At 37.9% G+C, this 12494-nt stretch overlaps 1 protein-coding gene across 2 annotated transcripts in view; it reads right to left on the reverse strand.

Moving 5' to 3' along the window:
• Positions 1-12494, reverse strand: part of pax7a (paired box 7a) — a 56672-nt gene that overhangs the window by 19910 nt on the left and 24268 nt on the right. For both annotated transcript variants that reach the window (XM_052568370.1, XM_052568369.1), the window contains exons 6-7: positions 4596-4761; positions 2751-2947 (exon numbers count right to left, since the gene is read on the reverse strand). In XM_052568370.1, coding sequence (XP_052424330.1) covers positions 2751-2947; positions 4596-4761 — 363 coding nt within the window. The remainder of the gene's footprint in view (positions 1-2750; positions 2948-4595; positions 4762-12494) is intronic.

The following is a 12494-nucleotide window of genomic DNA, read 5'->3' on the forward strand; positions in this document are numbered from 1 at the left end:
GTTCTCCATCTGTCCTTATCTGCAGACAAACAGGAAACTTCTGCCTTCTATTCTCTAGATTACATCAATTAGAGATGTTCTGCTTGGGTACAGGACATTGAGACATTGATACTAGCTATATCGGTATGGATATTTGAAGGGTCATCGGGACAAAATATATAATTATGTAACTTATAAACAGAGCTGGAGAATGTTTGTCTATTGGAAACTTGTTCTCCAGCAGTCTTTCCCAACAAAAATGTCTTCTATCCAAAGGAAGGAAAGGAAAAAGAGTGTTTTCCCTGATATCTCCCAGAGTATGTGTCCTTATCCATCACCTGCTGTGCGACAAAATGAAATGGGGCGATACGACTCGCCTCAACCCAAAAACATACCTACAGACCAGACAAGCAATGCCTAATAGACCCCATCTGACACTGCATCACTCCCAGACCAGCCTAAACTTATAATCAAGGACTACAACAACAACAACTGCTGGTGGATGGCTTTTCTACTGGCCTGTAATGGGAAAATGCGCTCTGTCTGGATGGGTTACACCAACACCTGTGCTGAGATCAGCAGGAGTCCATTACCAGCCACCACAGCCCATTTACAGCCAATCGCCACATTTTGGTCAATCTTTACCAGCAACTGGTAGCCCATCAACAGCAGACGTAAGGAGAAATAGGTCTTTCGTCCGAACACATGCGCCTATCTCCTCCAGACAGGTGTTGTCTGTGAACTTCCAATATAAAGGAGTTATCTTTGATCTAAAAAAATAAAAAACACATTTTTTGCCCATGTCACAGGAGGCAAGGTGACATCTGATGTTTGACTATAACAGATCCACTTTTTTCTTGCTGGACAGATGGGTTTCTTTTACCAAACAACTGCAAAAAAAAAAAAAATGGCAAAATGATAAAAGACACAAAAAGTTACATCTATTTTATAAACAGAGAGAGTGGGAGGTCCCACAAAAAAAAGAAAAAAAAAGAAAATAAAATATATAAAAAAATGTAAAATTGTTGAAAATATTATAATTTATGCTACTATTTTCCTTTAACAAGTTATAGTAAAATTAATATAAAAAAAGATTATGGTATTAATGGAAAATAGTACACACACACACACACACACACACACACACAGTATATATATATATATATATATATATATATATATATATATATATATATATATATATATATATATATATATATATATATATATATTTAGGAACACACTCAGGTACAATGCGCAATGCTTTTTAAACATTACTGAAATGTATTTTCACAATTTTTTTTGGCTGTAGGTTAAAAAAAAAAATCATTAAATTATTCTTTCTTTTGTAAAGAAATTCATATGTATGCCCAACTGAACTATCATAACTCTCAAACTATCAAAACAAGAAATTAAACTTAAAAGTGGCATTATATATAAATCTAATGCTAAAAAAAATTGAAATCATTTTTTTTTTCTCCATTTAAAGCCTGCAGACCTGATACATGGCATTAGACAAAAAAAAAAAAAAACATTCATTATTTATAAGGAGAAAGTGTTTAGGCGCAGCTGAGAAGGAAGCAAGAGGCAGCGTCTCTCCAGTGTTAAATGCTCCCATTAATAGAAAAAGACCTCCATGTCTGCTGGTATTTACGGAGGTTTGGAGCGAAGGCATTAGTGCTCAAAGCCCCTGTGCCACGATTAACAATCTCTCTCACTGTAAGACGCCCATGTTATCCTTCCGACGTTGTAGTTACGAGGGGAAAAGCTCTTTTTTGTCACCAAATCCTTAATTCTTTCTTCTCTGGAAAAAAGATGGTAATACTGAGAATGTTTCTCAATCTGCTTTGAGAGAGCAGGGGAGAGAAAAGGAAACCCCCAATAAAACGCGTGTGAACCAAAGGGTAATTGTGGACAAATGCAGCATTGAAATTCATTTTCAACTCTTTACACACCATTTCAATCTTATTTTATGCTTGTTAGCCACATCTTGTTGGTGAGGGTCGGCGAGACTGCCCAGTATTGATGGATAATTGTGTATAATTCACTCCTTACATGCGATTAACATCAGTACACATGATTTTTTTAATGGTGGGTATTTAAGATGGAGCCATTTCTGGAGAAAGTCAACCTAAATGCTCATTAATGTGGACCAATGAGGATAAATGGGAAAACACATCCACAGCAACACAAATCCAAACAGCACACGCAGACAAGAAATAATCACAGAAACCTAATAATCCTACTCACTTTCATGTACACACATAAATATTCACTGACAAAATTTCCCCAACAAAAAAATATATAGATTTAAATGTGTACACAGTCTAAATCAACCTTAAGATCAACATGGACATGACAGTATTTAATCTATTTTTCAGAAAAATGCCCTCCAATAGCTATATACTGTAGATATTCAGACGATCCGTCAATTCCAAAATACAAAATCAAGTTCCATATTACTGCACTTTTCTTCCTTATTATCTGCTTTTACTCTGGAATACATCACATTATGAAAGTAAAGTGAAAGCCGTTTCATTTTAATGGTTGCTGATATACTGTAAAAACTGCAAAGGTTTGGGAATGATTACAATGTTTTCGAGCTGTGAAAAATAAGCAAACGAAGAAAAATAATTATATTCCATAATGGTTTCCACACAAGCAGCGGATGCTAGCTTGCCTTGACAAGGCTCTTGATCTGTGAACCATGCTGCCGTTCATTCAGTGCACCATTCATCGTTCTCACTTTAGAAAGAGGCCTCTGCACTAACCTGTGGCGAAAGGCCGTTGCTCACGGGATTCATGTGGTTGCTTGAAGCTGACGGGCTCATAAAAGTCTCTGAATAGCTGGAGAAGGAGTGGCGGTTGGATGAGAGGCAGTAGGCAGAGCTACTGTCAGCTGAGAGTCCACCCTGGTGCATGGAAGAAGGAGGCAGAGGCTGCGGCCGGTGCAGCGTACTGCTGCCATCTGAAACACAAACACAGAGACGTTGAAACCTAATCGCATCAGTCTATCACTAAGTATCAAAATGCTTTTAATAGAGTAATACACTTTAGATTATAAGAGTTTTGGAAGCACTTTACGTAAAGCCTTTATATATAATGCATGTTAAAAGTATTTTTAATGCATTAATTATGTCTTTCAATGCACCTTATAATGAATTGTACAATCTCATGAATCATTGTAGTCACAGTTATACATTATAACACTTACAAGATCTAGTGTAATACAACACACATTATGATAATTACAATGCATTATACCCTTTAATGAAACTTTATAATGTATAATACCTAAAGTCTTTAAGTAAAGTGTTATCAGAGTTTTCCCTCAACAAACTCTGAATTTATTGCTTATTGATACTTGTTGTAGTAGATTATGGCTATGCATTAAAATTTGCTTTATAAGTACTATTAAACAGTTAATATGCTCGTATATGTATGGTAATAAGCAACTAATTAATAGTGAATGGTGTTCCCTAATCTAAAGTGTTACTGATACCGGGAACGTTTTGGATCTGGTACTGTGGTAACACCATATTGTTTTGGATATGCACCATGATGTTGCAAAGAATGTGGTTAATGTTTATGATCATCTGACCCCATTGTACCACTTCAGCAGTACTGCATTTTTTAAGCACTTTTAATTTTTTTATAATAATAATAACTCATCTTATTTATTTATTGCAGGGTTATACACTGTCGTTCTAAACATTAAAGATGGTCAGATCATATTTTATGTTTTTGAAAGTCTATTATGTTTACTAAGGCTACATTTATTTGATCAAAAGTGCAGTAAAAAAATTATACTGGGAAAAATTATTACAATTTAACTCGTTTTAACCCCTTAACTGTCACCCACGTTTTTGAAGATAGGCTTTAATGTGCATGATACAAACCAAAATGTGTATAATTCATGACTGAAAATATTTTGTAACATGATATTGATGTACCATTTACATGGGAATGCAATTTCTGATTTTAAAATGGTTTTTAAAGAATGAATTTTGAAATTTTAAGTTTTCAGTTGATATATAACTTCTGATGATTTCTAAAATGTGATAGAGAAAAAGGCAATGAAGAAGTCTTTTTTAAGCAAAGGTCAAAACTCCTGTCCTGTGCACTCTCGTCAAAAATTGATCTATTATTTTAAAATTGAATAATATTATTTATTATTTTCCTACATAATGTTTTTACAAAAAACATTGGTAAAATATATATTTGGGAGTCTTAGACCTTTCCAAAGATGTATAGTTTGTCAAGATTAGATTAGATTAGATTTGATTGTAATATAGTGAAGTAAACATAGGTGTCCCGTAATCGGGACGGGGTGACAGTAAAGGGGTTTTAATATGCTGATTTGATGCTTATTATGAAAAATGGTGAAAACAATTGTGCTGCTTAATATTTTTTTGTGGAAACTGTGATACACCTTTTGTTAGGATACTTTGATGAATAGAAAGTTCAGAGAAACAGTGTATATTTGAAATCAAATTCATTGTAAATGACTTTACTGTCACTTTGATCAATTTAATGCATCCTTGCTAAAAGAAAAACAAAAAGAAAAACCTTTGGAATGGTAGTGTTCTTCTATAGAGGTTCATGGGTTACTGTACCTTGCGAGAGAGTGGTGCTGGGATACGTTGACTCTGGAAGCTGATAGGTAGATAAGGTTGGCATGCCAGCTGGAGGAAACCCTCCAGGCAACAAGTGGTTGAATGCTGCCAGCTGATTTGCTCCTGCCTGTTTGCGCCATCTTGCTCTTCGGTTGCTAAACCAGACCTAATAAAAGATGGAAATAAAATGTTATTTTTATTTAAATTTTATTATTTAAAAGGAGACTGACAATTGAGCAGAGACAAATATCCCTTTCTAAGCATGATTTCATTCACATACACATGCAGTTGAAAGTGCTCAGCAGTCTTCCAGACAGGTTCATGGGCATGTGTGTGGCAGAGAGTGTGTCCTCATGGGAAACTGCCTTTTAGCACATGTTGAGGTCCCTGTTGTTCTAGTTAAGTGGCTAAAGCTGTGATCTGTTTAAATAGGCCGCTCTGGGCTGCCATCAGAGACGAGAGGTCGTAAACAGGTCAGAGGTAGCCCACACATCTCCACAGACATCTCCTCCACATCTTGAGTATGTTTTTCTACCTGTCGGACACTTTAAAGAGAGTCTAGAGGACTTTTACTGGAGCGGTGCTGTCTGATACACATGGACACGTACACACAAAGACATCTGTCACATCTTTAACATACTACTTCCAACCCGATCTCACGGCAATTCGTACATTTTTCACAAGTTGGCTTATTTGTACGAATTCGTACGACCACACTCGTACAAATTCATACGTTTGTTTCCAAATCGTATGTATTTTACGAGTTGCACAATTCGTATGAATTTGTACGAATTACCTACACCTAACCCCGCCCCTAAACCTATCCGTCACTGGGGTTTAGACAAATCTTATAAAATCGTACGAGTGAGGTCGTACAAATTCGTACGAATAAGCCACCTCGTAAAATACATACGAATTGGTCGCGAGATAGCGTTGACTAATTCATATCAAGCTACAAAACTTGCATGAAATGTTTGGCTTTTGTAGCTTGTCAAAGACTAAGATATGAGATATATATTTTTAAACAAACTAAGGACCTATATTATTAAAACAGCAGGCTTTCCACCATTAGAAGCACTAAAATGACAAAAGAAAGAAACATGCTGTGTCTACATAATCGAAATGCATTTGTTCGTTGTTGTTTTTTTTTCAGTGTTAAAATACTTTTTTACTTTAGTCAGACCAAAATAAATGGCCATTCAAACCAGACTGATTTCAGACAGTCGTCTTAAAAATAATAAAATTTGCACAATTTAAATGGAGGCATCTCTTCCATCAAAACATGAATATAATTAGCGTCTCTGAAAGCAGCCCGCTCTATTTCACAGGAACAAGACCGGAGCCCTGTGTATGTGAAAGGTTGGAGGACATTGATCTCTGCCATGCACTGGGAATTCATCCGCGTTTAATACACTGTCAGGGCAGTTCATCTAGCGTTGTGTTTAAAACGGGCCGGTCTATTGTGCATCCAGATGAAAGGTGGGGACAAAGGCCTCTCAATTCACCAGACTGAAAAGTGTCCACAAAGAGTGGGCGTCCCTTTTTAAATGTGCCTTTAAGAGCTCCACTTTCATGGTACGCACACAAGGACACACTCTATTCTGATGCAACGACACCGTAGACACGATCTACAAAACACACACACACATACACACACTCGCTGGCTCTTTCTTACAAAGCGTTGCTTACATTGTCCATGTGCAAAACTGTCAGGCCACTAACAGCTAGCATCTCTTTCAGATGACTTCAATGGCTCGCCAGCGTTTTATGCGACTAAAGATGACTCTTACCCATCTGTCAAGCCTCGGGTTCCAATCGCTCTTTCTTGCGCTTTCGGAAAGTGAAACCCCCACCTGACTGTCATCCTCTCAAAGGGTTTAGGAGGAGGGGCTTTGCCCCCTCTGCCCATCCTGAGCCTAAACCTGGTGTCGTAGACAGTGAAAAGGATGGCCTAGTATCCTGAAGGAGCTCAGGAAATGCATGTGCTGGGATTCGAACGGATCTTCTACTAGGAATCATGCAAACAGGTTATGAAGAATAGAAGAACGCTGATCTCCTTTCTCCACAAACTAAAAAGTGTCCCGCTCCACTGTGCCTCCTGACCTTTGACCTCTGAACCCTGCTCTCCACTCCTTCATCCTTTCACCCTGATGGCCTCTACCTTCTTTCTTCTGCCGAAACATACTTCTGTGACATCAGCGAGGAACATTACATAGTTCATAGCACTGGCTGGCATTCACTGAAGACACTACAGAAAAAACTTAACAGTTTAATTCCTATCAGTATTCTCAGGGTTTTTACTGAATGGTGTGTTCAGAAAATAAACTATTATCGCTTTAAATACTGGCTTGTTTCTTCTCTGGCTTTTTGTTCAATCTCTCATCCTCAACGCATGAACTAATCTCTGCACATGCATTACAACACAATCTGTAAGATGCATAATGCTATGACAATTCATAAAGAGATTTGGGATACATTATTGCCAGAGAGCTGCCTGCATCCCTGTGGTCTGAGCAGTTACCACGCAGCCAGCAGATCTTGTGGCTTTACCATGTGCTCGGTGAAGACTCCCGTCTGCCTTAATCACACCAGCAGCCAGTGAAGCATATCTGTCTAAGTGAATTTGCTGCTTTTGAAAGCAACGTGGCGTCACAGAGGTGCACGAGTTAACTCTATTAAGTTAAACATTAAGCACAATATGCCTAAATAAATACAGTTCTGTTTCATAGCACAGAGGGATGTGTCATCATAGTGCCTTGCTGAGATTATGTGTGTGTGAGTCTGTTTTCTGGGTCGCTCCAGTCGTACCCTCTGAGCTGGATTTGGAACCCAATCACAAAGTCACCTTGAACAGTCCCAGATTCCCTTTCTCGCTGTCTGCTATCCAGCCTAATTCCTCCACTGAGATGGTTTTCATCCAGCCCACAGCAAAACCACACGAGGAAGAACTTACTGTCCACTGACAGCAGCTCTTAGGGAGAATGCTGGAACAATAGAGCTGATACAGGATACACTGTTTGATAAATACATTTAAAAAGTAAAGAAGCTTGGTTAATGTTGGAGCATGCATTTGAATACATTAGCACTCTTTTTTACATTACATTTCAGCTGTAAAGCAGACAAAAGTGTCATTGTTTAGCTCAGTTTAGTTCAAGTTTTGTTCTCATCTGATAGTGTAAGTTTTAAATCGATAATATTGCATATTGTTTTAGTTCAGTTCAATAACACTGTTAGCGCTGTGAAGTTCACCAATTATGAAACAAATTCTATTCAGCTGTACAACAGCTCTACAGAAGACTATAGTCTCATTATCCAGTTCAATTTGGTTTATTTGCATCTGATAATATCACTGATTATTAATTGTCTTTTAAACACCAATGTCAGTTAAAGTCAATAGGATGCAATATTGCTTCTTATTTTGATACTGCAGATGTAAGTCAGGTTGAAATGGCAAGTGAATGATCATTTTTGAATGCACTACCTCATTTTAAATCAATCAAAGTTCAATAATTAGCTTCGGCACACCTTCAGTTGTAAAGTGTGTGAGAGACTGTGTGTGTTTGTCTGATCATATGTGCATTTGTATCAATCATTACGGACTATAAACCAAAAGTTGGCGCAACGCCTGGGCTCAAAGCTGTCCCTGTGTCCAATGCAGCAATCTATGGAGATTTATGTGTACAACACACACCTGTCATGGAGAAACGCAATAAACCTGTGTGCACATGCACAATGTTTCTAATTCCTGTCTTTTACAGGAGATTCCTTGCACCGCAAGTCCCTTGTTTGTGAGAGCGCTGTGTGCAGTCAATAAGTCATTGCAAACAGTCGCCCGTAAATCCAAGATAGTGTTGGACACAGCAACAGTCTCCACTGAAACCTGTTTCTTCTTAAGGAAAATGTTATTAAGGGATGCTTTTAAAAGGTTTCAGGCCATTCACCTCATGTTTCAAAGGAATAAACATTAAACAAGGGCGACATCTGTTTTCATACATACAAATATGATTTAACCAACTTCAGTCTAACAAGCAATGCGTTGACTGCATCAAACAATCATTTTTTTCTCTTTCTTCTGTAGCCCGCTTGAATTCTCTCACTCTCTTTCTCCCTGTCTGGCGCTATGCTAATTAACATTAACGCGAATTGCAAAAAGGAGACTGGGATTACTTAGATAAGAATCAACAAACACAAAGCGGCTAAAAGAAAGTCATTTAAATTCTAATAATGCGAAACTGTTAGAACATTCTCACTGATGCATTGCAACAATTTTGCTCTCTACAGTCTTCATAAATCCTATTTATTCTTTTATGGTGCACAAGCTAAGACTCTCAGAAACCGAGTTGCCTGTTGGGCTGGATGGGGTTTTTTTTTTTTTTTTTTTTTTTTTTTGCGAGCATTTTTCTGGTCTCAGGGTGCAAGGAATTGATGAAATATTATATGGAATATTGCCACAGAAATAGCTGGCGTATAAAGTACCCTAGTGAAAAATAAATATACTGAAATGTATTTGAAATACATTTATTTCATGCTAAATATACTATAAATTGTACTTTCAGCTAAATCAGAGCAATGATCTGTCTACTTAATGCACTTTAATTGTGTGGAAGTATTGCTGAAGTCCAACTAAATATACACTGAATTATATTTGATTTTGCTAAAGTGGAATTATTGCAAGTGTACTTTGCATTTAAATATTTTATTCAAAGCTCATACAGTGCTCAACAATAGTGACATTAAAACACATTTTAAGCTTAATATAAAAAAAAATAAAAAATAAAAGTACATTGTGTACTCACAATAAAGTTTAATTCAATTTTTTATATCAGTGAGACTACAGCGATATGTCAGTATATATATATATATATATATATATATATATATATATATATATATATATATATATTTACTATATATAATATATATATAAATATATTATTAAGTACATTTTAAATATAGTACTATTTTACTGGGGTATATATTATAAAAACTGCAGAGAAACCATAAAGGGACAACATCAAAATATAATATCTTTGCAAACTGCATTAATAGTCACATCATCATGTCTTCCTGTCAATTTATTTTTGATAAATCCATTCTGTGCACTTTATATGTGAAATATCTTCTGCCATATTATGACCTACACATCCTCCCCTTTTTTAGTCAGCTAGCACAACAATGTTAAACATTAAAACACACAACTCACAGGTACAGAAAGGCTAACTTCTTGCCAAATTGATATCTACTCTTCATAAAAGAAGAGAAAATATTTCCACCTTATTAGACTCTGCTAACTATAATAGCTGCATTCAAAAATGCAAACTCCTTGTGAAAGAGAGTCTATGTCAGAAAGGAGGAACACGAGCCAACGGCGCGGCTCTCTTATGACTGCTAACTGAAGTGGAGCCACCGTAACCTCTTAAAAACTTCAGAATGAATAAGAACAGAATGCAATTTACCCATCGTGGATGATTTATAGCAACCACCAGCCTTTCTGCCACTGTCCACTTTGTTTTTAGCGCTGGTTGAAATCTCTCCCCTTGTTTCACCTAGCTAACACTTAGAACAGTCTGCAAACATCTCTCGTTCCACTAATAGTCTGACTGGTGGCTCGACGTTCTCAGATGTCAAATGGCATTTATGTGGTACTCATTCACCTCGTGGATGTAAAACAGCAGGACTTTGAAGCCACAGGGAGAAAGACTCTGCTAGGCTACATATCCCTGTCACAACCCTTTAACATAGTGGCTACCATCAAACTAAAATGAAACTGGTCTGTGTGCGATATGGATTGTGGTAACTGATTTGTCCAATAGAACTGCAGTGGATCTGAGGAACGCTGAGGCAACTGGATGTGCTTAAGTCTTGGTGAAGATGATTAGGATGGAGATCAACAAAAATGTTAGCTAAAACTCATTGCCCCAAGACTGCAGAAGGAGGGCTGTCTAACACGCTGGAGATCTGGAGTTGATGATCCAGGGGTGGAGAGGCCCCTCTTTTGGCCCCTGTCTCACCCCAGTGCCCTCTTCTCCACACCACACTAAAGTGACATCTGCCGGATGAGTCTGCACAGCTGTGGTGGAGCAGGTCACCAACCAGGCCAAAGGTCTGGTCTCGTTCTGGCCTGGGAGGAATCTCTATACAGAAATCTGCCGACATACCCAAAGCCAGACCAGTGGGAACTTCTGTGAAACACCCTTAATGGTAACTGCATGAAGAAGACCTGCATTCCTTCTATGAAACAGCATGTCATATTTTATTAGAACACTCGAAAAAGTCTCTTCCAAAGCAGCTGCCATAAATTGGCATGTATGAGCCCTAGAATGTCTTGTTGGTTCTTGTGCCAAACTCTGACACCTCGTTGAATTAGTGTTTTTGGGTGGGTTAAATGCATTATCAAATACCCTTTTATGTCAGTCCAATAGGAGGTCAAAGTATGAGCTACGATGAACTGCACTTTTATGAGTAAATCTATGTAAGTACTATACCAGACTGACTCCTTTAACAGTTAAAAAAGTCAATGGCAAAACCACACATGAAATCCACATTTTGGTGTAGTGGAGTGCTGCTTTGGGGAGGAGAAGAACTTTCACAATAGACTTTAAAGAGAAATGCCACAATCCCCCCTTAACACTAAACCAAGCAGCGAATAACATTGAAGACCCATGGCCAGTATTTACTGTGCTTAACCAGACTCACTTTTTTTTAAGGGTGACCTTTTTGGAAGATTCAGTTTGAGTTGACCTTTGGAGACTTTCAAAGTGTTCCAGAATTAGATTATGAGAAAAACTGCATTAACAAATTATATCCAAGACTCAAATACCTCAGCTTTTCACATGATATCTCTTTAGCCCTATTATGCGAGAGGGGGGAGATGTGTCCTTTTGGTTATTCTGCCTTGTTCAAAGTTTTCTTTGGGTCCTATCTCTTGTCATTTACATCAGTAACCAAAAATACACCAAGCACCCCCGGGGAATTCTTGCAGGCCAAGTAATGCACAATTGACCTACAAATGTGGCTTATCGGTTGCCGAAACGTGCTGGAACAGAAGACACTTGTGTTTGACGAGCAAGTTATTTTTCACTGACCAATTAGAGGTGTTTTTTCACACCCTTGGTCTTATGTCCATTATTATCACAGCTAATATGGATGGTAGAGTTCTAGTTGTTTAACTCTGGGCTTTCCCTTTCTAAACCCCCAAGACACTTATATCTTTTGTGATGCTGTTTAAGCAATAATGAATGTTTTTACATACACCAGAGCTTACCAGACATAAACCTACAATCAATGCAAATCGGTTCCCTAAATACATCATGTGTGAAATATTGCGCGAAAACAAGCATAGCATATATCTCTCAAAATTCTCCCAAGAGTGAGGAAGCAACCATTTAGACACATCTTCTTCCTTGAATGCTCAGAAACAGACAAAGACATATGTTAAATCAGTTGTCCTGCTGATGAGTATGTTCCGGTAAGGAGCCTAAGCTAGGTACAGTGCGGGATCTACAGACGGCGAAGTGAGGATGAGAGTTTGGAGAGACCTAGACCCCATACCCCCACCTTGCCGAATCTTTTACAAGTGCTTGATTGATTAATGTTGTTGTCAGTGAAGAGAGTCCCCAGAGAGAACTAGAGGGATCCTTTCTGATATGTAGAGGGATTTACAAGTAGCGGCCAGCTTTCAAGTGCTGGGAAGCGATCGCCGGCCAAGAGAAGAGATGAGAAATCCATCAGGAATGCATTTTGTCTGTTCTTCTTTTTTCCCTTCTCTTTCCCCCCCCCATCCTTCTTTCAGTCTCACACTAGCTCAGAGTGCAGCTGCTGCTATAATTCTACTGTATTTGCTTTGCGATGTTACATAAAACTACAGGGTTCACAAACTGTCAGGAAGCGTCCCGAAGA

Source organism: Carassius gibelio, chromosome B11, assembly GCF_023724105.1.
Source record: "Carassius gibelio isolate Cgi1373 ecotype wild population from Czech Republic chromosome B11, carGib1.2-hapl.c, whole genome shotgun sequence".
Classification (NCBI taxonomy): domain Eukaryota; kingdom Metazoa; phylum Chordata; class Actinopteri; order Cypriniformes; family Cyprinidae; genus Carassius; species Carassius gibelio.